Source organism: Misgurnus anguillicaudatus, chromosome 2 (genome assembly GCF_027580225.2).
Source record: "Misgurnus anguillicaudatus chromosome 2, ASM2758022v2, whole genome shotgun sequence".
NCBI classification, from domain to species: Eukaryota; Metazoa; Chordata; class Actinopteri; order Cypriniformes; family Cobitidae; genus Misgurnus; species Misgurnus anguillicaudatus.
This window is the reverse complement of record NC_073338.2, coordinates 37,121,609-37,147,361: the sequence shown is the minus strand read 5'-3', so window position 1 is coordinate 37,147,361 and position 25,753 is coordinate 37,121,609. Positions and strand designations below refer to the sequence as shown.

Here is a 25,753-nt window from a genome sequence, read left to right as displayed (position 1 = left end):
CAAAATCAAGTTTAACCAAGCATCAGTCATTTAGCAGTGTAAATGTCTGATAAATTGCATTAATATTCTCCTACACAGTTTTATAGTTATGTGTTAATAAGACATTGTAGTTCTACAGTGCCACCTTGTGGTCTGTTCTGCTTTTATTTTGAAAAGCGTGTCTTCTTCTTCTAATGTTTTACGGTGTTAAACTTCCTGTTACACGCTTCGCAATGTGGTGCTGATGCATCGTCGGAAGAACGGTAAAAAACTTGTAAACATATTAGTTGTTTATCATGTTCATCCATTTGAATCCTGTAAAGAAAAAGTTTACATTGTGATTTACTTTATTTTTGTATTGTTCGTACCTGTTATTTTTAAGAGCCTTGAACTTTGAGGGTGTGTGTGTGTGTCGAGCTAGAGAGCATGCTAGCTGATGGCAGAACTCTTTAATTAGTGTCCTTGGAGAGTGGAATGAGGTATGAAACTCAAAAATGTGTATTGTGTATTATTATCAGAAGAGATTTTGTTTGTGGAAAAAGAGAATGTCATGAAGTTCATTTGTTTATGAGTTCATCACACGTGTTATCTTGATAAACATATATATATATATATATATATATATTCTTTCTGTAAACATTTGTAATATATTGTGTTTAATTTAAAGAAGCATGTGATATTTTATTTGTCATATTAGCTTAAAAACATTGTTCATTCTATATTGGTTATTATTTTAAATGATTTACATATAATGTAAACATGATTAATATGTGAACATGATTTATGTGCTAATTATTTGTGAAACTACATAGAAACACTTTGTATTTCTGCTGTTTTTGTTGTAGTTTTCACGGTGTTCATGGTGCGTATGGTGCATGGTGTTCGTTGAGAGGAAATAAACCGACACCCGTTTGAAACTCTCTGCGTCTTTTGATTAATAAATCCAAGGGGCCGCTACAGTGAAAACTCACTGCTGCACCAGACCTGACGCCATCACATATGAGGTCCAATCTACCAGCCAGTTTACTTTGTTTGCATCCAACTCCTTCACCCAGGCAAGACTTAAAATCGACAGTACGTTAAAGGTAGAACTAGAGATGCAAAAAAGACACTGGATGCCAAAGTAGCAAAAGGACGATTTCTACACACCCAAGCTTACAAAGTGACTAAGTAAATAATATGGTATTATAAAGGTCAAAATTAACTTGCAAGCTAATTCTCAACTTTCTCAAAAATGGTGATTATTTCATGTCTTTATGAAAATGTTTAAAGTGTGAATTTGTTGTTACTGTTTTATACAAAAATCCTTTTGGATGTCCATAATCTGTTAATGCTTGACATAAATATTACTCTGTGGTAAGGCATAACTACAGCTTATAAGTGTAAATTCAGGCATAGGACAATAAAAGGCTAAATTCGACTTAAAGCAGTAGCACAAACAAACAAACAAAATGTCACATAAAGACACACCATGCAGATCCAGCTCACGTGAGAGAAAGTTTACAGAGAAAGGCCAAGAGATGCATGACCAAGACACCAAAAAACGTGAGAGAGCATTTAACAAAACCTATGACTCTTGGAAGCTGGTAGCAAGGAAGACTAGGACAAAATTAAAAACCCTCTGTTCATCAGAAGAACTTAATGAATTACAACAAGACATTCAAGCAAAGCATGATGACGTTAGCCAGCAGTATGAACCTATCTTACGGAACAGTAACACCACACCAGAGATTGTAAAGAAAATGGATGCCTGTGGTACGCTAACAAAAGACATTTGTGACCTCATAAGTAACCGTCTAGAGACTATTAATCAAGATTATAATGATCAACTTGAGAAGGAAAGGGTAAGAGAAACATTAAATAAAGATGAATATGGGTCTGTCTTTGGACACACAAAAACTGAAACGGTAATCTCAGAGTCACCGGAGAGATTGAGCAACCACTCCAGCTCAGACAGTACTCACAGCAGCAGAGTAGATGCACAAGCAGAGCTTGCGGCTAAGCTGGAACAATCAAAAGCCATGAAAGAAATCCAAGCACAGCAAGCACATCTTCGCAAGTTAGAAGGTGAATGGAAACTTAAAGAAGCAAAAATGATGTCAGAAATGAAACAAAAAGAGGTGGAAATGCAGCAACAGTTGGAACAAGAAAGAGCAAAATTGCAGCAGTTACAAGCAGCAAAAGACGTTGCTATAGCAGCAGCTCGTGTGAGAGCATATGACGGTTTTGAAGGTTTTGAGGACCATGATGAGGAGTTTAATGACAAAACTAACTCTGCTTGCTACAGAATGGAAACCAAACCTCGATTAAATCCTGATGCAGTATCATTCCAACCTCACCAAGTTGCTCCTGAAGTGATAATGACTCAGGAGTCTGCCAGTCTTGCTCAAGCAATCGCCAGCTCATTAAGCATGAACCGCTTGCCGATCCCTGAACCAACCACGTTCAGTGGTGACCCTTTACAGTTTACCGATTGGAAAATGTCATTCATAGCTCTTATTGACAGAAAACCTCTCCCACCAAGTGAAAAGATGTTTTATCTCAAAAATTATCTTGCTGGAGAGGCGCGCAAAGCTGTAGAAGGTTTCTTTTATCGAGATTCAGAGAGCGCATACAATGGAGCATGGAAAGTCTTACAAGACCGATATGGGAATCCGTTCATCATACAAAAGGCTTTCCGAGATAAGCTCACAAGATGGCCAAGGATCAATACAAACGACCCACTTGCACTACAAGAGTTCGCTGACTTCCTCCAAGGCTGCACGGAGGCGATTCCATATGTCAAAGGACTAGCTATCCTTAATGATTGCGAGGAAAACCACAAGTTACTCAAAAAGCTACCAGAATGGATTGTGCGCAAGTGGAGTCGAATTATTGTAGAGGAACTTGACACGTCTGGAAGCTATCCAGATCTTGCATGCTTCACAAAGTTCCTGAGCAAAGAGGCACGGATAGCTTGCAACCCTATTGCTTCTCCATTGTTGATAAATTTCAAGGCCAAAGATGACAAATCACCAAAGAGAGCCAAAGCTTTCAACACACATACACAAACAAAGAGTTTCGCTCAGGAGAAACAAGAAACAAACGGCAGCAAACCAAAACCACCTTGCTCCGTCTGTAAAAGTGAAGCTCATTACATCACCCAGTGTCCTGCCTTTGCAGCGAAGAGTAGTGAAGACAAAAAGCTATTCATCCATGAAAATCGGCTCTGCTTTGGGTGCCTAAGGAAGGGTCACATGACCAAGGATTGTAAGAAGCGACACACATGCAATATATGCAGCCGTCGTCACCCAACCTGCTTGCACGAAGACAGGAAACAAAGACCTGTGGAAGCAACAACGAATAGCTCCACTTCCGTAGAAAACCATGCAAGCTTGGAAACGCACAAGGTCATATCCCATTCATCAACACAACATGCTTCTGCTACCTCAAGTATTGTCCCAGTCTTTGTGTCTTCAATACAAGAGCCACACAGAGAAGTACTTACATATGCCATACTGGACACACAGAGTGACTCAACGTTTGTCCTGGATGATGTACTTGACAAGCTGAATGTTGATGCTCAACCAGTAAAACTGAAACTGAGTACTATGACTGCTATTGATACAATCATATCTAGCAAGAATGTCCATGGTCTACAAGTTAGAGGACTGCACTCTAAGAACCACATCCCAGTACAGCAGGCCTACAGCCGTGACTTTATCCCGGTGGACAAGTCTTACGTCCCAACGAAGGAAACTGCATTACAGTGGCCTCATCTCAGACATTTGGCAGATAAGCTACCATCCCTTCAAGACTGTGATGTAGGGCTTCTTATTGGATATGACTGTCCATCAGCGCTAGCTCCTCTTGAGGTCATCATTGGTGACAAAAATCAACCGTTTGCACAGAGATCAGAATTAGGATGGAGTATCATAGGCTCATCAAACCCCCACTTAGACAGACAAGGAAGTCAGAGCTTTGTGCATCGGCTCACAGTAAAAGAACTGCCAATTCCATCGGCGACAGATGTTCTTAAAGTCCTAGAATCAGACTTCATCGAGAGAACTTATGAAGATAAGTATGTGTCCCAAAATGATGTTCAATTCATACAGTTCCTCAGTGACAACATCACTCAGAAGAAAGACGGACATTATGAGATGCCCCTCCCATTCAAGGGCAACAGTCCACCATACCTACCAAACAACAAGAGGCTAGCCACAGTGCGCCTGCAGTGCCTTAAGAAGAAATTAAAGACCAATGAACAATACTATAATCAATACAAAACATTCATGGAAGAAACAATTAACAAGGGTGAAGCAGAGCCTGCCCCTACAACATCTGAGGGAGAGACGGAGTGGTATCTTCCACATCACGGCATCTATCATCCCAGGAAACCAGGCAAGCTGAGAGTCGTATTCGACTGTTCAGCCAAATTCCATGGTGTTTCTTTAAACGACACTCTACTGACTGGGCCTGACCTTATCAATCCTCTGCTAGGAGTTCTTTGCCGCTTCAGGAAGGAGGCCGTAGCGATCATCTGTGATATTGAAAGAATGTTTTATCAGTTCTCTGTCACTCCAGAATCCCGGAATTATCTGAGATTCCTCTGGTGGAAAGGTGGAGATTTGGAGAAGGAACCACAGGAATACAGGATGACGGTTCATCTCTTTGGAGCCGCCTCGTCGCCAGGATGTGCGAATTTCGGCCTGAAGCATCTGGCGCGGCAACACAAAGCTGCCTACCCTCTGGCGTCAACATTTGTAGAGAAAAACTTTTATGTTGATGACGGGCTGGTCAGTGTCCCATCAGTCGAAGAGGCCAAGAAACTGATCACTGAGTCGCAGGAGTTGTGCAAAAGAGGAGGCCTACGCCTTCACAAATTCAATTCAAACGAGGAAGCAGCCCTTACCTGCTTAGATCCCTCAGAAAGAGCAGCAACCATCAAACCTCTAGGACTAGATTCAACCCTAACAGAGCGTGCACTCGGCATTCAATGGTCGATTGAAACCGACACTTTCAGCTTTAACAGCAGCTTGAAAGATCAGCCATCAACCCGGCGTGGTTGCCTTTCTGTCATTGCCTCGCTTTATGACCCACTTGGATTCGTCGCTCCATTCAGCCTAACTGGAAAGTGCATACTGCAAGAGCTGTGTCACAGAGGCATCGGATGGGACGATCCACTACCAGAAGATATGAGGTCAAGGTGGGAGGAGTGGATAAATGGTCTTCATAAGTTGAAAGAGGTTTCAATCCCAAGATGTTACCACCCATATGACTTCCATAACATTGTTAGAGTAGAGCTGCACCATTTTTCAGATGCCAGCTGCGTGGGATATGGTGCATGTTCTTACCTCAGATACCAAAATGACAGGGACCAAGTCCATTGCAGTCTCGTGTTGGCGAAAGCAAGGGTTGCACCCTCGAAAGTCACAAGTATCCCGAGATTAGAACTTGCTGCAGCGGTGGTTTCTACAAAAATCAGTGTCATGTTAAAGGGTGAGCTTGACATAAAAATTGATGAAGAGGTTTTCTGGACAGATTCACAAGTCGTGCTTGGGTACATTAACAATGATGCCCGTAGGTTCCACATATTTGTTGCAAACCGTGTTCAACTGATAAGGGATAACAGTGATCCCAGTCAGTGGCACTATGTGGACACTGCAGAAAACCCGGCCGATCATGCTTCCCGAGGTCTTCGTGCTTCAGACATTAATTCAACAAACTGGTTGCGAGGACCGAAGTTTCTCTGGGAACGTGAGTTACATCTAACACCAAGCACTCCATCAGAATTACTCATTGGTGATCCTGAAGTCAAAACAATTCAGGTGCTTGCAACAGAAGCCGAAGACTACAATGACATCCTCAGGCGTTTGAGTAAGTTTTCCTCCTGGACAACAATTCTTAAAGTGGTTTCAAGAATCAAGAGGCTGGGCTCCAAATCGAAACAACACTGTGAGTATGTGACTGTTAAGGAGCGTGAGAAGGCTGCAGATGAAGTGATTAAGATCGTACAGCAGCAAGCTTTCCCTAAGGAGATAAAGATGCTTCAGGGTAAAAAGGAACTTCCAAACTCAAGCTCTCTCTTCCGTCTCGACCCCATCTGGTCTGAAGGACTCCTTCGTGTCGGTGGGAGATTGAAACAGTCATCGCTCTGTCACAAAGTGAAGCACCCAGTCATCTTACCAAATAACAGCCACATCACCAAGTTGATTGTGTCCCATTTCCATGCTAAAACATGCCATCAGGGTCGAAGCCAGACTTTAATGGAGCTTCGGGCCAATGGATTCTGGGTAATTGGTGGGAGCAAGTTGGTGGCTAAGCTGATACACACTTGTGTGGTTTGCAGGAAACTGAGACGACCGACAGAGAGACAGCAAATGGCCGAACTTCCCAAAGAACGCGTCGAAGCCTCGGCACCTTTCACATACAGCGGCATGGACTGTTTCGGTCCATTCATTGTAACGAAAGCTCGCAAGCAATACAAAAGATACGGCCTGATTTTTACATGTCTGTACTCTAGAGCAGTTCATATAGAAATGCTTGAGGATTTGTCAACAGACTCATTCATCAACTCCTTGAGATGCTTCATCAGTCTGAGAGGAGCTGTTCAACAACTACACTGTGATCAAGGCTCTAATTTTGTTGGCGCCAGAAACGAGCTCAAAGAAGCACTTAAAAAATGTGACACCAAGCTACTGGAAATCTTCTTGACTGAGAAGCAGTGCGAATTTGTTTTCAATGCTCCCTCTGACAGTCACGCAGGAGGCGTCTGGGAACGTCAGATCAGAACCGTTAGAAATGTGCTGAATGCCACCTTTGCACAGTGCTCAGGTCGACTTGATGACGCCTCCCTCAGAACACTGCTATACGAGGCCATGGCTATTGTTAACAGTCGCCCGTTAACAGTGGATGGAATCAACGATCCGCAGGCACTGGAACCTATAACACCGAATCACCTCATTATGATGAAATCTAAAGTGGCTCTTCCTCCCCCTGGAGTATTTGTCAAGGAGGACCTGTATGCGACAAAGAGGTGGAGAAGAGTTCAGTATCTTATTGAACAATTTTGGTGCCGCTGGAAACGGGAATATCTGTTGAACATATCCTTGAGACAGAAATGGCACTCACCTCAACGCAACCTCAAGGTAAATGATATTGTCATTATAAAAGACGATAACCTCCCAAGAAACCATTGGCAACTTGGACGAGTGATTGAAACTGTTCAAAGTAGTGATGGCTTAGTTCGTCGAGTTAAAGTGCAAGTTGGGGAGAGAAAACCTCATAAAAAACAAGATCCTCCTTCCAAGCCCTCAGTTATTGAGAGACCAATCAAAAAATTGGTGCTCCTCCTTGAGAACTGATTACAAGAAAGCAGTTGACAACACTACACACACTGCTTTATTATGCATGATATTACACACACATATAATTACACTTCTGATAGCTTAGCTTCAAGCTATTTATTTCTTAGAGTCAAGAAATCCTGTACAATTCATTTACTATTTGTGTATTTGTTCATTCATTGTACTAGGATTTGGTGGGAGTGTAAATGTCTGATAAATTGCATTAATATTCTCCTACACAGTTTTATAGTTATGTGTTAATAAGACATTGTAGTTCTACAGTGCCACCTTGTGGTCTGTTCTGCTTTTATTTTGAAAAGCGTGTCTTCTTCTTCTAATGTTTTACGGTGTTAAACTTCCTGTTACACGCTTCGCAATGTGGTGCTGATGCATCGTCGGAAGAACGGTAAAAAACTTGTAAACATATTAGTTGTTTATCATGTTCATCCATTTGAATCCTGTAAAGAAAAAGTTTACATTGTGATTTACTTTATTTTTGTATTGTTCGTACCTGTTATTTTTAAGAGCCTTGAACTTTGAGGGTGTGTGTGTGTGTCGAGCTAGAGAGCATGCTAGCTGATGGCAGAACTCTTTAATTAGTGTCCTTGGAGAGTGGAATGAGGTATGAAACTCAAAAATGTGTATTGTGTATTATTATCAGAAGAGATTTTGTTTGTGGAAAAAGAGAATGTCATGAAGTTCATTTGTTTATGAGTTCATCACACGTGTTATCTTGATAAACATATATATATATATATATATTCTTTCTGTAAACATTTGTAATATATTGTGTTTAATTTAAAGAAGCATGTGATATTTTATTTGTCATATTAGCTTAAAAACATTGTTCATTCTATATTGGTTATTATTTTAAATGATTTACATATAATGTAAACATGATTAATATGTGAACATGATTTATGTGCTAATTATTTGTGAAACTACATAGAAACACTTTGTATTTCTGCTGTTTTTGTTGTAGTTTTCACGGTGTTCATGGTGCTTATGGTGCATGGTGTTCGTTGAGAGGAAATAAACCGACACCCGTTTGAAACTCTCTGCGTCTTTTGATTAATAAATCCAAGGGGCCGCTACAAGCAGCAACGCTTATAAACCTACAATAATATTCCTGTTAGGAAGAAACAGGAAAACAAAGCATTGATAGAAATAGCCTACATCACTTAATAGTAACTCCTAAATGTGCAAAAAAAGTGATATATAGGCTAGCCAATTATATTTAAAATATGTTTTTAAATAGATGTACACTGTAAAAAATCCAATTAATGAAATGTTGGAAGGGCAAAAATATATAAGTTAAACCAATTTTCTTGTTTGGGCTTAGTTGAGTAGACATATTATTTTAAGTTTACATAAATCTGTGTTTAAATTATTAAGTGAATTGTTATTTTCAAATTCAGTCAACATTCAGAATGGCTATGTTGACTGAACTAATTAAGACAAATCTGGTCAATATGTGGACTTATGACAGCTATGTTTCCTGACAACAAAATGCTCATAATATTACTGTTATTTGGTAACGAAATGTAATTTTAAGAGTTGTTCAGGCGTGAATGTATGTGCTTAAAGTTAAAATATGCGGTCGGTTAATAAAGATAGCGTCTATTTAAAAATGTGCTCGGACACTTTCGGACGGAGAAGAGCTCCAGAAAATCACAGACACTTAAGCGCTCACACCCCGCCCAGCGCAGCCTCGCCTCGGCAAGCCCATCAGAAATCGACTACTGGCTCTAATATCTCTGTGGCGTTTAAACATGCGATTTAATTCATTTTAATTTCTTATACTTAATAATAAAAGGTTTACCGGTATGTTTTAAATCATATTTTAGGATTGCACTTAAATGATATCGCTGTTGAATGATATTTCATATCTTTCACATTTGTTATAACTGGGCTGCGTACTGCCTGCGAATTTGAACTTCAGAGCTGAAGGTGCGAGTGGAGAAATAGTCCCAATATCATAACAATCTTAAAACTTCTAAATATACCCGTGTGTGTACCCGTGTGCGTGCGTGTGTGCGCGCGCGCGTACTCGCGCGTGTGTATGTATGTATGCGCGTGCGTCTGTGTATTTTGAATTTAAAATGTTATAACTCGGAAGGATCTGGATCACAGGTCATTTCATTTGAGATCAATCCGCACGCAACAGCTGGAATCACTTACTGATTCACACAAGGAAGGACACAATCAGCCGTTTCCTCAAGTTCACGTCAGGTAAGTGTTTGTAATTAAATGTTAATTTTAGAATATATTAATTGGCAAAGACGCAAATACTCGACGTTTTTGTAATGATATTTTTGTAAAGATATATTAGATGTGTGTTTTTTTGTGTCCTAATTAAATTGGAGATATTTTTGTTAAGATAGCGTTTATATTGGTTTTGTTTACCGGACAGAGTTTAGATCTCGTTCTTTATTATATTTGGGAATTTTTTAAAAACAAACTTTATATAATACAATACTGGCGTGCATTTTGAGACAAAACAATAGCACTCATATGTTAAGAGATGTCAGTAAGTTATTTTAGTCAGTGAAAAGCCCTGTCCGAGAAAACCGCCCAATAGTGTTTAATTATGTGTGATGTCTGCCCAGCTAACAGAAAAAAGTTCTAAGAACGTTCCCTGAAAGTTTTTAACGTTCCCAAAAACGTTCTGCCAACGTTAAAAGTGTCCAGTTTTCTTGACGTTCTAAGAACGTTTTTGTGTTGTCTCAACGTTAGAGGAATGTTACATTTTACCATTTTTAAACGTTATGACAATGTCATGTGTCAATGCTCACAGTCACACAATGTTTAAAACAACAACTGTTTATTATATTGACTTCTTTGATTGTTATGTAAATGATAGAGAAACATTGCATTTTATTATATTTATTTTTTATATTTATATTATTTTATTATATTTATTATATATTATATACTCATTATATATTATATATCCACCATATGTAAGTTTAGATGTTGATGTTTTGTTTCATTTTAAGTCACCATTATTGTGATTAGTGTTCGTTTTAGTTGGGCTCTTGAGCCTTGTCTTTTGCTTGCTAGTTTTTTCCCTGGTTGTGTTAACTTCTTGTTAATACACCACATTTGTTATGAACATGTTAAGTTAGTAGTGTAATTCTGTGGTGTGGTGGTTGGTACATAATGGTAAAAAATCATTCCTAATTAATTTACTAATCAAAAGTTTATTTTCTGTCAATAATGTAAATGAGATCCAGCACTTTCACAGCAGTTTGTCATTAAAGAGTTTTAGAAACTTTGGACAAAAAACACCCGCTATTTAATTGGGACGTACAAACATCAAGAATCAGACTATGAATCTCAACCATGGTGACAATTAAATGAAAAACTTCATGCTGCAATGCATGCTGGGTACTAACAAATTACAAATCTCATTCAGGACTCCCAGCATGCACTGCAGCATTGATAAATAATGATTCTTTTTCCCAATTTTCTTTGTCACCATGGTTGAGATTCATAGTCTGATTCTTGATGTTTGTGCGTCCCAATTATACAGCAGATATTTTTTGTCCAAAGTTTCTTAAACTCAATGACAAACTGCTCTGAAAGTGCTGGATCTCATTTACATTATTGACAGAAAATAAACTTTTGATTAGTTAATTAATTAGGAATGTTTTTTTACCATTATGTACCAACCACCACACCACAGAACCACCCCACCAACTCAACATGCTCATAACAAATGTGGTGCATCAACAAAAAGTCAACACAACCAGGGAAAAAACCAGCAAGCAAAAGACAAGGCTCAAGAGCCCAACTAAAACGAACACTAATCACAATAATGGTGACTTAAAATGAAACAAAACATCAACATCTAAACTTACATATAATAGATATATAATATATAATAAATATATAATAAATATAATAAAATAATATAAATATAAAAAATAAATATAATAAAATGCAATGTTTCTCTATCATTTACATAACAATCAAAGAAGTCAATATAATAAACAGTTGTTGTTTTAAACATTGTGTGACTGTGAACATTAAAACATGACATTGTCATAACGTTTAAAAATGGTAAAATGTAACATTCCTCTAACGTTGAGACAACACAAAAACGTTCTTAGAACGTCAAGAAAACTGGACACTTTTAACGTTGGCAGAACGTTTTTGGGAACGTTAAAAACTTTCAGGGAACGTTCTTAGAACTTTTTTCTGTTAGCTGGGTGAGGGAAATTTGGCCTAATATTAACGTTATTAAGAGAATAAAGTCTTTCACCGTCAAACTTTATTATATTAAACATGTTATTTATGTATGTGTGTGTGTTTATATTCCTCTGTTTATCAAACCAGAGCGGAGATGATGTGAGAGAGGCAGACCAGAAGGATACAGAGACAGTCTCCGCTTGGACTGGCTGAGGAAAGTCTCCTAAATGGCCCTGGAGATGTTCTGACTGACTTTGGAGGCTTTTTGGACTGTTTTATGCCCTCTATTTAAAGAAGACTTAATTCTGTATGTTCAGTCTGTATGATAAGTGAATAAGTGAATAAAAAGCTTTTGTTTTTATGTGACTGAAGTTAATTATTTTGTTTACAACACCAGCATAAATTATTCGGTAAATCATTTAAAAATGTTATTAAAAAATTCCAAATAATAAATATTAATTGAAGTAACACATAAAACATTGAGTAAATACTTAAATTTTAATTGACAGAGTCTTTGCTGTAAGTTTTTAAAGATTCAACTGATTAAAACATTTTAGTTGAATGAACTATAAAGCTAATTGAGCCAACATACTTTTTTATATTTGAGTCAAATTTGGGCCAACTAAAAAACATCAATCCAGGTAACACTTTGGAGACAGAAATTGAGTGAACGTAAAATTTCTGTGGAACTAGTTACTAAAAAATAATTCATTGAGCCAACAATTTATTTTTTACAGTTTATTTAAATGTAAATAAATCTTGCATAAGGATTAGACTTGAGTTGGTGCTAGATTGTGCACACATCTACAGTATGCATTCAAACACTGCCTGCATAACACATCCTTAAAACATATCATGATCGTTGCCTCATAAACAAGAGCTGAGGAGGAGATATCGCATAGGTTTCAAAAAGAAAGCTGCTACTTTGTAAATATTTAAAAAGAAATCATAATAAATGTATCATAATCTTCATTCCTTTATATACTCTTCTCCTGAGGTGAAGTGAAGTGCTTGCTCTGGCAAGATAATCCTAATAATATCCTGTAGTGTGTGATGCACTAGGATTTTAAATTCCTGTAGTGTGAGCATGTTTAAGATTTCAGCAAAGAATATCTGACAAGATTCTCCTTATGTGTGTGCTGCAACCAGATTTCATAATCTGCCAGGATTTTAAATATCCTGTAGTGTGAGCCAGGCATTAGTTGTGTCTTGCTCAAGGACACCTCGACACTTGGTCCGGTGGAGCCGGGGATTGGACCACCAACCTTCCGGTTCGTAGACAACCTACATGAACCACTGAGCCACTTAAATTTGATATTTTTGGTATAAAAACTAGACTTATTTTCTTGAGTCGTTTTGCTCATCAAGAAAAAGCATCTTAATTTAAGAATTTTTAGAAATTTTTACTGAAAACAAGACAAAAATACTAAGAATTTTTCTTCTTGAAAATCATTTTTTGCAGTGTAGCGTAGCTTTTTATTTCTTTCACAGCATAAATCTCTGTGAAACAGAAATTATTTAAAAGCTTTTACACTGCAAAAAATGATGTCTTAGTATTTTTGTCTTGTTTTCAGTAAAAATATCCAAAAATTTATCCAAGATGCTCTTTCTTGATAAGCAAAACGACCCAAGAAAACCAGTCTAGTCTATAGACAAAAAACATCAAATTCAAGCGATTTTGTGCATAAAACAAGCAAATAAATCTGCCAATGGGGTAAGCAAAAAAATCTTGAAGGTTTTCTTAAACACTAACTTCAAGAAAAAAATCAAGAAAAATTTGCTTACCCCATTGGCAGATTTTTTTGCTTGTTTTATGCACAAAATCGCTTAAATTTGATATTTTTGGTCTAAAAACTAGAGTCGTTTTGCTCATCAAGAAAAAGCATCTTAATTTAAGAATTTTTAGATATTTTTACTAGCCTGACGTTGCCATACTCAATTCTAGTCAGAATTTGAATCTGATACCGCTCCATTGAGCTATAATTATGAGGCGTGTCTCAACCGAAAAATGCCTCTGCACTCAATTGGATAGACCTACGACCAATCAGAGCAACCGAGTGTGTAACGTATGTTGAAATTACGTCTTTGCAGCCTGACCGAACTGGTAGTTATTCGCTACAATGACACTAACATTGTGATTATACCGAGTTAGCGAATTAAGTATTTACTAAGTCATAGAGTAAGACTATCTCTTACCATTTGTACGTTAGGTGAACTTCATCCACGGCGATAGCCATTATGTTTGCTTGAAAATATTGGAGCCTAGCATGTCCCTCCACTTATTTAGCAACCACGATTCCGGGCTTCCGAAAAGAAGCTGGCAACGACCGCTAATTTTATCCATCTCGTCGTGCACGCTGAGTTGCATCGCCGTGATAACGTTAGCCATTTCAGTTGCGACCAACTTTTGCCGAATAGGACATCAACAAATGCCCTGCTCGCGTTTCTCTGTTCCTCTTTTAAAATCAATGCTCTGTCGATATCTTTTAGTACAGACTCAATGTCAGAATCCACACATCTGAACTCTACAGCGGCAGCCATTCAACACACGCGCTCTTTGGTGACGTGGTTCATTAAGTTACTGTTGATTATCTGTCCATCATCGTATAAAGCCCGCCCTGACAATTTGATTGGTTCGACCAGCATTTGTCCTAAAATAGTAGCTCCTCAACGCAGAAACCCCAGACCCATCTTCCCGTTTACAAAATCTTGTGGGCGGGGCTAAGATGGGCTGGCACCCAGGCTATATTTTTACTGAAAACAAGACAAAAATACTAAGATTTTGCAGTGTAAGCACTTTGGTTTTTAACCGCAATCAATTTCAGTCTTCATACACTGCAAAAAATGAATTTCAAGAAAAAAATCTAATATCTAAAAAGCCTTAAATTAAGATGCTTTATCTTTCTTAGCAAAACGACCCGAGAAAATAAGTTTTTAGACCAAAAATATCAAATGTAAGTGATTTTGTGCATAAAACAAGCCAAAACATCTGCCAATCGGGTAAGCTAATTTTTCTTGAGTTAAGTGTTTAAGAAAAGTGTTTAAGATTTTTTTGCTTACCCCATTGGCAGATTTTTTTGCTTGTTTTATGCACAAAATCACTTAAAATGTGAAATTTTTGGTCTAAAACTTATTTTCTTGGTTCGTTTTGCTCATCAAGAAAAAAAATCTTAATTTAAAAATGTGTAGATATTTTTACTGAAAAAAAGACAAAAATACTAAGAATTTTTTCTTGAAAATCATTTTTTGCAGTGTATATGGAAGGTCATTATGGAAAAATATTATGACTTTTTCAGTGCAGATAATGATTCCATCTGGGCTTTGAAATTGCATTGCATTTCATAAACAAAACAATAATAATATACTTTATTATATATTAATTATCCCATTCTGTTTGTCCATGAAACAGGGAAAATCCCCAGATGAATGAATGTCATGTTAGATGATATTAATATTACCAATGAAACTTTGCTGGTTGATGAAGCACACGTAATAAAATGAGTCCATTACAGAGGAGCAGTTTGCAGGCTTCTGATAAATTACTTTGCTCCTCTTGGGTTTGAGCGCGGGTGTGTCATGTGCTAAACAGCCTCCCACGCAATAATAGGTTAGGGTGGTAGAGGGCAGATAAGGTGACAGGGTGTTATGGCTGGTGAACGAGCCTGTATATTGACAGAGTCATCTTGCAGATCTTTCCATGCATGAAATTACACTTATCGTTGACTTACCTCGCCATTAAGAAAGCAGTAAAATACTGACACAAAGAATCCCTGTTGAAAAAGCAAAAACAACATTGGTTAACCAGTCATTTCAAATTAACACCAGCTAAACCATGTGACAAAAATAGGCTGCTTGCTGTTAGATTCACTGCATGTGTTTGGTTTTTAATGATAAGCAAGTAACAATAATTAACTAACATTAGTTAATTCAATAAATAGTGCAACATATGAGAAGCTTAGATGCAAAAGCTGATAAACTTTCACTGAAACGATTGTCATGTCTGAAACTTCTCGTCATGTAGATCCGGTCGTGATGCGCCAGCTGACCCCACTACGTCACCGCAATACGTCATGACGTCAAGAGGTCACAGAGGACGAACGCAAAACTCTGCCCCAGTGTTTACAAGCGTCTTGAAAGTGGACCGTTCCTACTTTGTTGTATGTCAACCGATACTAATTAATGTCTTTGTGGCAGTTTATTGTTTAAAATGGTCCGCAAATGTGCGTTTTATATATGTAACACGTGACCTCCCTACGTCACTACGCATTTACGTTAGGTCGCGCTGGACCGGACCTTGACGAAAAGTTGTGGTTTAAAAGTATATATTTTTTATTTTTCTTTTAAAAATGACAATCATTTCGCTAGATAAGCCCCTTATGCATCGTTTGGGATTGTTTATAGTCCTTTGAAACTCCGTTAGGGTTGGGTTAAGTATTAAATGTTGGGCTCTATTAAAGTCCATTAAAATGAGAAAAATCCTGCAATGCTTTCCTCAAAAAACATAATTTCTTCTGAACTGAACAAAGAAAGACATCAACATTTTGGATGACATGGTGGTGAGTAAATTATCTGGATTTTTCTTTTAAGAAAATGGAATATTCCTTTAACAAAGTGCATTAAAAGGACAACTGACACAAAAATTACGTTCAATCATTTACTCACTCTCATGTCAAGAAAATTGACACAGCTCTTTTTACCTTCAGTAAAAGTGAAAAGAACTAAACCTGTCACTAACCAAATTTGTGTTACTATACATTTCCTTTTAAAGTTAACATTAAAGTAAAAAAAAATAGTAACAGAATTTTCACTTTTGGGTAAATTATTAAGTTGCTCAAAAATATACCACTGCGATGAACATAAGAAATCAAATTATGATAAACTATGTAATATTATTGACCATTTTTCGAGTGTTACACAAACCATTTTTTCTGCACTATTACACCACAAGCTCTGTGGAAGAGCTTCATCCAAGAATAATTGGCAGATGTTACTGAGGTGTCAGCTACGGTTCCAGCCGAGGGCGGACTGTAGCGAACAATCAAAGGCTGCTGGAAAATAATGTTCTCCAGGGAAACAAATCTATTTTCACACTGGAGCACCTAAAATATTCATGAAAGCAGAAAACTCCAGACCCTAAAGTCCGTGTAAAGACAATTCAGAGAATTGTTTCTAAGCACATCGTAAATGTTAGAAATGTATTGCAGAAACGCATTACAAAGACTGTGAACCATGTACTAATAAATTGTGGAGTAAGGGGACGTGTACCCATCGCTGAAAGAGACGGCAGCTTTCCCGCAAGTTGCCATGGTTTCAGCACCGACAGCGAACATGCCTCAAGCGTTTGAGAGCAGGGAATCCTGCTATATTTTCCAAGAATTCAAACAAAATTCACATAATATTATAAATAAAATATAATAAATGGTGCTGATCTATTTTCTGTATTCAAATAGCATTGTAATATCCTATGGAATGGAGCTGTGCGGCGGATTGCATGCGTGATGGTCGTGTGCATCTTGTCGGTGGTACCGATTCCTTGGTTGGTGGTGGGTGGCCGTCGCCTAATTGCGGGTGGGGTGGCGTTTGCTGCGCGGGGCCGTGGTTCCCTTGCAGGCTGGGCCATGTCGCATACATTATCGCGGGCGATATGTTCGCGAGGGTTAGTGGCTTTGTGTGGTGGGTGCCGCTTCGTCTGGGAACGGGTGGTGGCGTTTTTAACCCAGCGGTGTGTTCTGTCCAATATTTACCCAATATAATATTAGTTTTTTCAGCAAAAAATATTTCAACACTTCATTCAAGTTACACCTTTCATCAGTATGTGTGTCCCCTAAGATTTTACCCATGACCTTTCGAGTGCTAATTTAAAGGAATTCCAAATATCATATCCCATGATTTTCTCACCATCAAGCCATCTGAGATACATATGACCATCTTCTTTGAGATGAACACAATCAAAGTTAATAGTAAATGTCCTTGCTATATCAAGCATTATAATGATAGTCGTAGGGGATCAAGTATATTCATCCTTTACAGATGTAATCCACACAGCTCCAGTAGGTTAATAAAGGACTTCTGATGGTAATCGATGTGATTTTGATATTTAAAACATATACAATAACTAGCTTCTGGTAACGCCGCCATCTTGAACTGCTCTGCTTTCCCAGGAGACTTTAGCGTAGTGAGCGTTAGTTGCCATAGGTAGCCTACAATGCATACTGTAGGGACCAATGATGCGCGGGTTGATCCGAAATGAGCGGGTACCTGCGGTCACCCGCGGTTACCCACGGATACGAGTCATCCAAAAATATTTTTAATGATATTCGGGTTGCGGTCGTTTGAAATAAAGATGCCAATTAACTATTTTAAACAATTACTACTTTTAAAAATTGCGGGCAAGGGAGAGGGTCGGGTACAATATTTATTTTTTTATTTTTTTTGCGGCCCTAGTTGCGGCCGGGTTAGTTGAAAACGTTGGTCGGGTGCGGGTTGTTTATACATTGACCCGCGCATCACTGATAGGGACGTAGTGGCGTAGTGACGAATGCAATGGCGGGGGTCACAAGGCGGAAGTCACAATGCAAGTCACAAGTTAAAACGAGAATTTTAAAGAAAAGGTTGGAGGATTTAAAGGCGGAGTGCACAATGTTTGAAAAACGCTTTGGAAAAGGAGATGGGCCAAAACACACTTGTAGCCAATCAGCAGTAAGGGGCGTGTCTACTAACCGACATCCTTGCCGGGGTTGCGTATGTGTGGGGTGGGTCTTTTAAAAGAAGGTCCAGATTCAATTGGGGTAGGGGCATGTTTGTTTAGGTGATTTCAAATATCAACATTGGCTTTCAAACATTGTGCACTCCGCCTTTAAATATAAGAGGAAATCTAGATAAATCTTTAGCTAAAACAACTCACAATGCACGGTTCTTGCGAGAGTCTTTTCTCACCAGATCATCCACCCTAAAATCCACCCTAATGACCTTGTCATATTAATTAGGATATAGCTGAATTTTCAGAGTAGAAAAACTTTCAGTACATCATTTTCCCAGCACACAGTGAAAAAAATAAATATCAAAATAACAAGGGCCTCAACTCCCACATAGCCATTAATGCAGTGACAGGCAGCTGGTGCTGAGATGTGCCTACATGCATTTCAACTGTTTGAAAAAAACTGCGTCACCCTCTTGCCCACTCATACTACTGCCAGCAAACAGCAACATATGTTAACAAACATAAAGGACTAGTCATGCTGATTAATGCAATGGGAAGTGTATTTGTACAATATCATTTGCTTAAGAAAGCTGGTAAGAAAGTGACAAAAACCTGTATTTAATTAAGAACAGATGCTTAGAAAATCTGGACTTTAATTACAAGCTGTCATACTATGTATGTGATCTTGCATCTACTTTCTTCTTTTAAGGGAACAGATCTTATTGTTTAGGGGGTGGAAAATTTACTTTTAAGTGCAAGATACATCGCTTCCTGCAACTGCTGCAACTGTTGAAACAACCAACCCATTCTAACCAAAAAGCGTACAAATGACACACAATGCTACCATCGTGCAATAGATTCCGATTTTGCGTGCATATGATACGCCAGTCCTTCCCATTCACTTATATGGCGAATCGTTTCGTGTCGTTTTATTTATTGTTTTCTGTTTTTTAAACCATTGTCGCTTGGGTTTAGGGTTGGAACAACTTTTTGTTATATAAAAATGACATCCTAACCCAAACCCCATCTCTAACCCCAACAAAAACATGGAGAAAGCTGTATATTAAATAACCTGCTTAAAAAACTCTGAAATCTAACCCTAAACCCAAGCGAAAATAGTTTAAAAAACAGAAAACAAATGAGAAAACAATAAATAAAACGACACGAAACGATTTGCCATAAAAGTGAATGAGAAGGACTGGCATATCATATGCACGCAAATTCGGAATTTGGCGTATCTATTGCACGATAATCACACTGCGTGTCATTTGTACGCATCTTGGCGAGAATGGGTAGAAACAACATGAGGGTCAGCAAATTATGGGATTTTTATTTTTGGGTGAACTTCTCTTTAAAAACTGTTTTCCTATTTGAAAGCAAACCACACACGGCACCAAAATATGTCTTTTTATTGCTATTCAGGACTTTCATAAGTGTACTTGTGCTTAAATGACATCACCTAAGAGAAAAATTTAAAGCAACTATTTCTGGTTTCATTTCACCTGCAATTTTCTCTGTCCTTTCTACCGTTCAATGAATGCCAGTGAAATACTATAAGTATTATTGCATCATCAACTTTCACTAGTGTAGTACCCTTTAAAGCTCACGTAACACACGCTGTTTCTGCATTTCTGATATTAATCTGGAGTACCTATAGAGTAGTATGACATCCTTTATATATCTGAAGAGTTTTTAGTTTAATCAGATTTATAAAAGAAAGATTAGCTTTACCGAATCTTTCCGATAACGTACGAAAAAATGAAGGAGGAGGAGTTACTACCGCAGGAGGAGCGAGTACGAGTCATGCAACACTATACAACACTGTTTTAACTTATGATTCACTACATGTTCGTGTCATTTATATAATATACACGCACCTATTTCCAACATAAGACAGAAGTCATACTTACCACGTGTAACTCGTCATGACCCGGTTCTGAAAATCCACAGCATCAAACACACACGCAAAACTCCGCTGCTAATCCGGATAATAAACTATATCCATTGTTTCCATAAGGCTGGATGTCTTCTCCTTACATCCAAAAACACACTTCTTGTTGTGCCTTGTTGAGTTTTGAAATTAAACAAAGCTGAGTGGCGTGATAAGCTGTTAGCAGCTCTAGCGTCTCCTGCTGATTGACGGGTGGGCGGGGTTTTCCGGGGGAAGTTTTCCGGCGGAAGCCCATATAAAGAAGTGATACGTATCGAAAACCCCTGAAACGTCAGTTAGAACCGTAATCAAAAAAAACTAGCCGAAACTTGTACGAACCCTGGCGAAGTGCATTCGGCACAGAAATACTCGCCCAACTGCATTTTTGACACTTTGCCTGCGTTTAGCATGAGGAAACAACTCTATAACAGTGTTAATAAGTCAGAATGCTTGAAATACCATTAAACCCCCCCTTTAAAAAGGTCCTAAAATGTACCAATTTACGTATGAGATATGTCTTTGAGGCACTAATATGAATGTTTTGAAAGGGTACAGCCCCAGTGATAGCCGGGCAGATATTTTGACAATTTTTGAAGCTGTGCTCACCGTATGAGATTCTCACCTGAAACGATTGTAGAAATGAGTTGAAATAGATAAAGACTATCTGAGATATGTCATCCTCTCCTGGATTCACAAAGAACAGCATGTACGTTATACCGAGCAACGGCAGCAGTACCAAAGTTGCCTTCACAGCTTTCCTGCGATAAAAGAGATAGAGAAGATGTGATTGGATGGGCTCACTCCTCCTGAACATACTTTTATTAACTTCATAACGGACAGTAATGTTTATGAAAATGTTATTCTTTAAGGCACATCATTAATCATTATGTCTTATTTATTTTTGATGGAAGATACAGTTCCAATCAGAAAGTCATTTGGAACAGGATGTTTGTTTCGTGTCAGAAATTCTTTACTTCATACTTGACTTGTTTTTCTGCAGTAATTGAAGGACAAGTGTTTCAGCGGCCCCAACAACAACAACCAGGATTTATAATCATTAAATGATATTACAGCCGCAGATCCTTACTCTGTGACAGTGTTAAGTACCTGATGCATTTGGCTGCACTTTCCTTTTTTCTGCTCTTAATAACTGTGTACTGGAGATGCTAGAAAACAAATAAGCTCTTTAAACTGAATCATTCATCATCCAAACCCATTCATGTCCTGGTGCCATTGAATTCTTTACCAATGAATGACACACATTTAAAATACACCTGTAGTGAACAATGAATAGGATAGTGATGGATCACTGTTCGGATAACATTACGTTTTTTCCAGAATGGCGGAAAAGCACTTCAACCTCGAGCGCACGTCGGGTGCACTGCAAACTAAGTGCTCTTCTGTCATACAATATAGTTCTTATTTTTATCTGCTTAAAAATCGCCACGTTTTATTTTGTGCCACCATACTTACTCGTGGAAGTGTTTGGTGGCTTCTAAATTCATCCCTGTTTGGACCCTAATGAATGAATGGGGCTAGGCTAAATGCTAACACATTCACGACACACTGTACAAAGATTAAGTGCATGCATTGAAAAAAGATAGGTATGTATTAATTTGTCTAAGTTGAGGTAAGAACATATAAAATATTGAAAAACGGTGGTGTTTTCCTTTAAATTTTATTTATCAATCCACCTTGGTGACCATAATTGTTTTGTAATACCTATTTTTATTAGCCAATTCACAAAATTCAGAAAAACCAAAATGAGCAAAAACTATAGGCCTGTATTTATAATATTATGAATGAAATGTGCGTTATTTTAAATGATAGATAACAGAAAACCACTTTGTGGTGGTGCAGAGATTTTTTTTAACTGCTCTTGGCAGTACAATACAATTAACCCGACAATGTGCTTGATCGAGCCTATGCACTGAAGGCTTGTTTGAAAATATAACACAATTAAACATGATGTAAATATATTAATTTAATTTAACGGATCACAGTGTTTATTTATTGGTTGATGCATGAAACTTAATATCTAATTTTTCAGACTAATTGATTATTATATTAATACACTGATAAAAAAGCTGAAATTTAATAGTGAATATAATCCTTGCAACTTTTTTGTGGGGGGGGGGATTATTCATAAATGTGTCCTGAAGACTTAAATGCATTAATACCAAACACCACAACAGAAACTGGAAATGCACTGCCAGCGGACTTTAGATAAAAGAGCTGACTTTATTTCTTAAATTGAAGTAAGTATTGCCTTTAGATACATCACACATCAGAAAGTAATAAATGCAGGTCCACATTTTCTGCCTTTCAAAAAATCAAAATGGTATACAGTGCAAAAGTTTTTGAAATGAAAGTTCAGAAGAAAGAAAAAATATGCTTTAAAAATAACAACAAAAAGGATAAAACACTTTTTGATTATGGAGGTACTGAATTTAGGTAACAGACTCTGAATAAAATTGGACAAATTTCATGAATAGAGCACTTTGCTGTCCAATTCCATTGGCACAAATCCTATGCTTTCAATTAAAAATATTTTTTTTCTCCATGACACCTATCAACTGTTAACGGAGCCAGCTATCAGCTGTCCATTGTGTCAAATCATGTTTGGCATCAATACGTATGGTCACTAGACAAGTGAGGACCAGTACTGTTTTCATGTCATTGATGTCTAACTTATGCCAACAATTTAAAGAGATAGCACTTAAAAATGAAAATTTTGTCATCATTTTCTTATCCTCATGTTGTTCTAAACTTGTATAAATTTCTGATTAACACAAAATAAGATATTTTGATAAATGATGGTAAGCACACAACTGATTGTAACCATTGATTTCCATAGTAGGAAAGTATTGTCAAGTTAACTATGAATTTGCGCTCAAGGTGCATGACAAATACACAAGTGCACTTTAGTAAGTGATGTGCTAAAAGTGTTTACATGGCAATGTATTGTGATTCAAATCGTCATACGCCACGTTTTAACACGATTATACTTGCTTCGATTATGAGCTCAATCGCATAATATTGGTCGAAGAATTGTGTTTACATGATGAAGTGTAATTGCAATATTTCCAAAATCTCATTACAATCGCATTATGAGGGTGCATGTAAACGTAGTCATATAGTCTAAATAAATAAATCTCACTTCTCTTGTTCATCTGGTAAATGTTACTAATCTTAGCTGTGATGTATGAGTTTATGGTCTTTACCTGTATTGTATTGTTTCAGATGTGGTGGAGGCTCTTAGCTTTGTCATTAAAATGCGTACAATGTTGAACAGGAACACAAAGTTGATCTGTTTCAAGAAAGATAAAAACATGTAGTTCATGTAAACTGTGTAATGTTGGTCAATTTCAGTAATTAACTCATTATTCTATAAATATATAAATATACAAATATATCAAATGAAAGAACAGACCCTCTGCTTTTAAACAAAAAACAAAGCATGAAAAAAGGTTCATCCTATCTTCATTTGTTCTCTTTTTATAACCTCTTAAATATGGGTAGGTTTCTTCAAAAATATCAAATTTTGAGCAAAAAACTGAAATAATTGCAGTTTTATAAATGAATTTTGTTAGATATTAGATTCAGAGCTATTATCAAAACATACACAGAGTTTAAAATTAATTACATTCGTTTTTGCTTCAGTTTTTTATAAACTGGGTAAGAGGGTAAGAGCGCCATCTCGTCGATTATAGCAGAATTACAGATTATCGTAAAAACTCGTTAGGAACGCGTCATTGGCAGGGAAATGTTTTCTCTTAATTGACGAGATAACTTGTCAATGGCGGGGGAAGAGTTAAACAGTCATTTGTATGACCTTAAATGTCCTGAAATGCCTTAAATGATCAAAAGAAAATCATTTGAGGCATGTTTTGCCCCTTTAAGTTCTTATTGTATGTCTTATGTCAATGCAATCTCATGAAAATTCATAGTTATTTTACCAGTTGGCTTATTTATATTAATTATTACAAACACATTTTTACTTTTTTGCTTGATTTGCTTTCACCCCTGTGACCTTGGGGTAAAATGCAAGGTTAGTGGTGGGGTTTCATTACTGTGATTTTATAGAAATCATACGCTTTTGAGCAATTCACTTAATGCAAATTTTTAGGAATTAGCCAACTATTAAATACGTATGAATTCCCGTGATATTAGGCTGCTTATGTTGTACAAAACTCTTTGTCTTTGGCTTACATACAGTAGTAATACTGTTCTTAAGTGCATTTGCATAAAAAATAAGATTATAAATTGATTAAAAATTAAAGTTTACACACACTACTCTGTATGTAAATAAATTAATTGTATTTATGTAAAGAGTTGATATTGTACCAAGGGCAGACCTGTCAATCAATAAATCAATCATAAAGTTTCAGCTGGATATTCTTGGTCTCTGTACACTTTCCTATTGCTGTTTATTGGATTCATTAGCAGACACAAATTGTGCTGGAATTCACAATAGGTGAGCGAGTAATGCCATATTCAGCATCTTTTCATGAAATCTGGTTTTAAAGACGTGACAGTTCAACTAAGGATACAAAAACTAGTATGAACCTGAGCTGAGAACAAAATATGAAACAAAGTAATAAAACTTACAAGAAGAACTAGAATCACTGGCCCTTGATAAATGTAGTCTATATACTTTCCAGGTTCTTTCCCAAACCAGCATCTGAAACGCAAATCAACATTTTGAGTGTGAAAAAACATAACAGATACAGAAACGGCTAAATTCAATTAACACAACTTACAGTACAAACAAAACTTTCTATGTTCTTTTGCCAAAGAATGACTTGAAATAATCTCTTAATTGTTCTCTAATATCTACATAGAAGGTATATGAGCTTTATTAAAGGAAAAAAAATCCAGGTAATTTATTCACCATCATGTCATACAAACTGTTGATGTCTTTCTTTGTTCAGTCGAGAAGAATTTTTTTTTTTTTTAAGGAATACATTCCAGGATTTTTCTCATTTTAATGGACTTTAATGGACCCCAACACTCAACAGTTTTAGGGGTGGTTTCCCGGACAGGGATTAGCTTAAACCAGGACTAGGCCTCAGTTTAATTTGGAAATGTAAATAGTTTTAACAAACATGCCTTACTAAAAACATTACTTGTGTGCATTTTGAGGCAAAACATAGAACACTGATGTATTTTAAGATATGTCAGTGCAAGTTGTTTTCAGTTTGGACAGCTCTTAAAAATGTTTTAGTCTAGGACTAGTCTAATCCCTGTCCGGGAAACCGCCCCATTATGTTTAAAATTGCAGGTTCAAAGGACTCTAAATTATCCCAAACGAGGCATAAGGGTCTTAACTAGCGAAACGACTGAACAAAGAAAGACATCAACATTTTAGATGACATGGTGGTGAGTAAATTATCTGGATTTTTTTTTAAAGAAAATGGACTAATCTTTTAAGTGCAAAATAATTCAGAAAGTTTTTTTTACATTTATAACCCTAGGATTTGCCCTTGGAATGAAATTTGAAAGGGTCATAAATAATAATGTTGAGCTCTGCTCTGACTGGCTGTTTCTCAGAGCAGTTCAGTTAAGTAGCTCTGTGTGTGTAAACAGACCTTATGTTTGAGCCTGTATCAGATGAAGATACAG

The 25,753-nt window shown here is 37.2% G+C and overlaps 2 protein-coding genes across 4 annotated transcripts in view; one reads left to right on the top strand and one right to left on the bottom strand.

Moving 5' to 3' along the window:
• The window catches only part of LOC129442779 (corticotropin-releasing factor receptor 2), a 106,767-nt gene that overhangs the window by 8,307 nt on the left and 72,707 nt on the right, over positions 1–25,753 (bottom strand). For both annotated transcript variants that reach the window (XM_055203052.2, XM_055203053.2), the window contains 4 exons: positions 24,740–24,812; positions 23,353–23,438; positions 20,751–20,886; positions 15,227–15,268 (listed from right to left, as the gene is read on the bottom strand). In XM_055203052.2, the coding sequence (XP_055059027.1) occupies positions 15,227–15,268; positions 20,751–20,886; positions 23,353–23,438; positions 24,740–24,812 (337 nt within the window). The remainder of the gene's footprint in view (positions 1–15,226; positions 15,269–20,750; positions 20,887–23,352; positions 23,439–24,739; positions 24,813–25,753) is intronic.
• LOC141350183 (uncharacterized) lies at positions 63–8,361 on the top strand. Of its 2 annotated transcripts, none has more exons than XR_012358163.1 (3): positions 63–458; positions 825–7,926; positions 8,287–8,361. XR_012358163.1 is itself a non-coding variant. In XM_073854800.1 (3 exons), the coding sequence occupies exon 3, from the start codon at positions 1,431–1,433 to the stop codon at positions 7,320–7,322; it is 5,892 nt and encodes a 1,963-aa protein (XP_073710901.1). In that variant the 5' UTR covers positions 63–242; positions 362–458; positions 825–1,430; the 3' UTR covers positions 7,323–8,361. The 2 variants fall into 2 exon arrangements, 1 of the variants encoding a protein (XP_073710901.1); XM_073854800.1 differs by having other exon boundaries at positions 63–242; positions 362–458; positions 825–8,361.

Bases quoted from the DNA above. Each gene is read 5' to 3' on its own strand.
- LOC141350183 (XM_073854800.1), top strand. From the start codon at position 1,431: ATGTCACATAAAGACACACCATGCAGATCCAGCTCACGTGAGAGAAAG.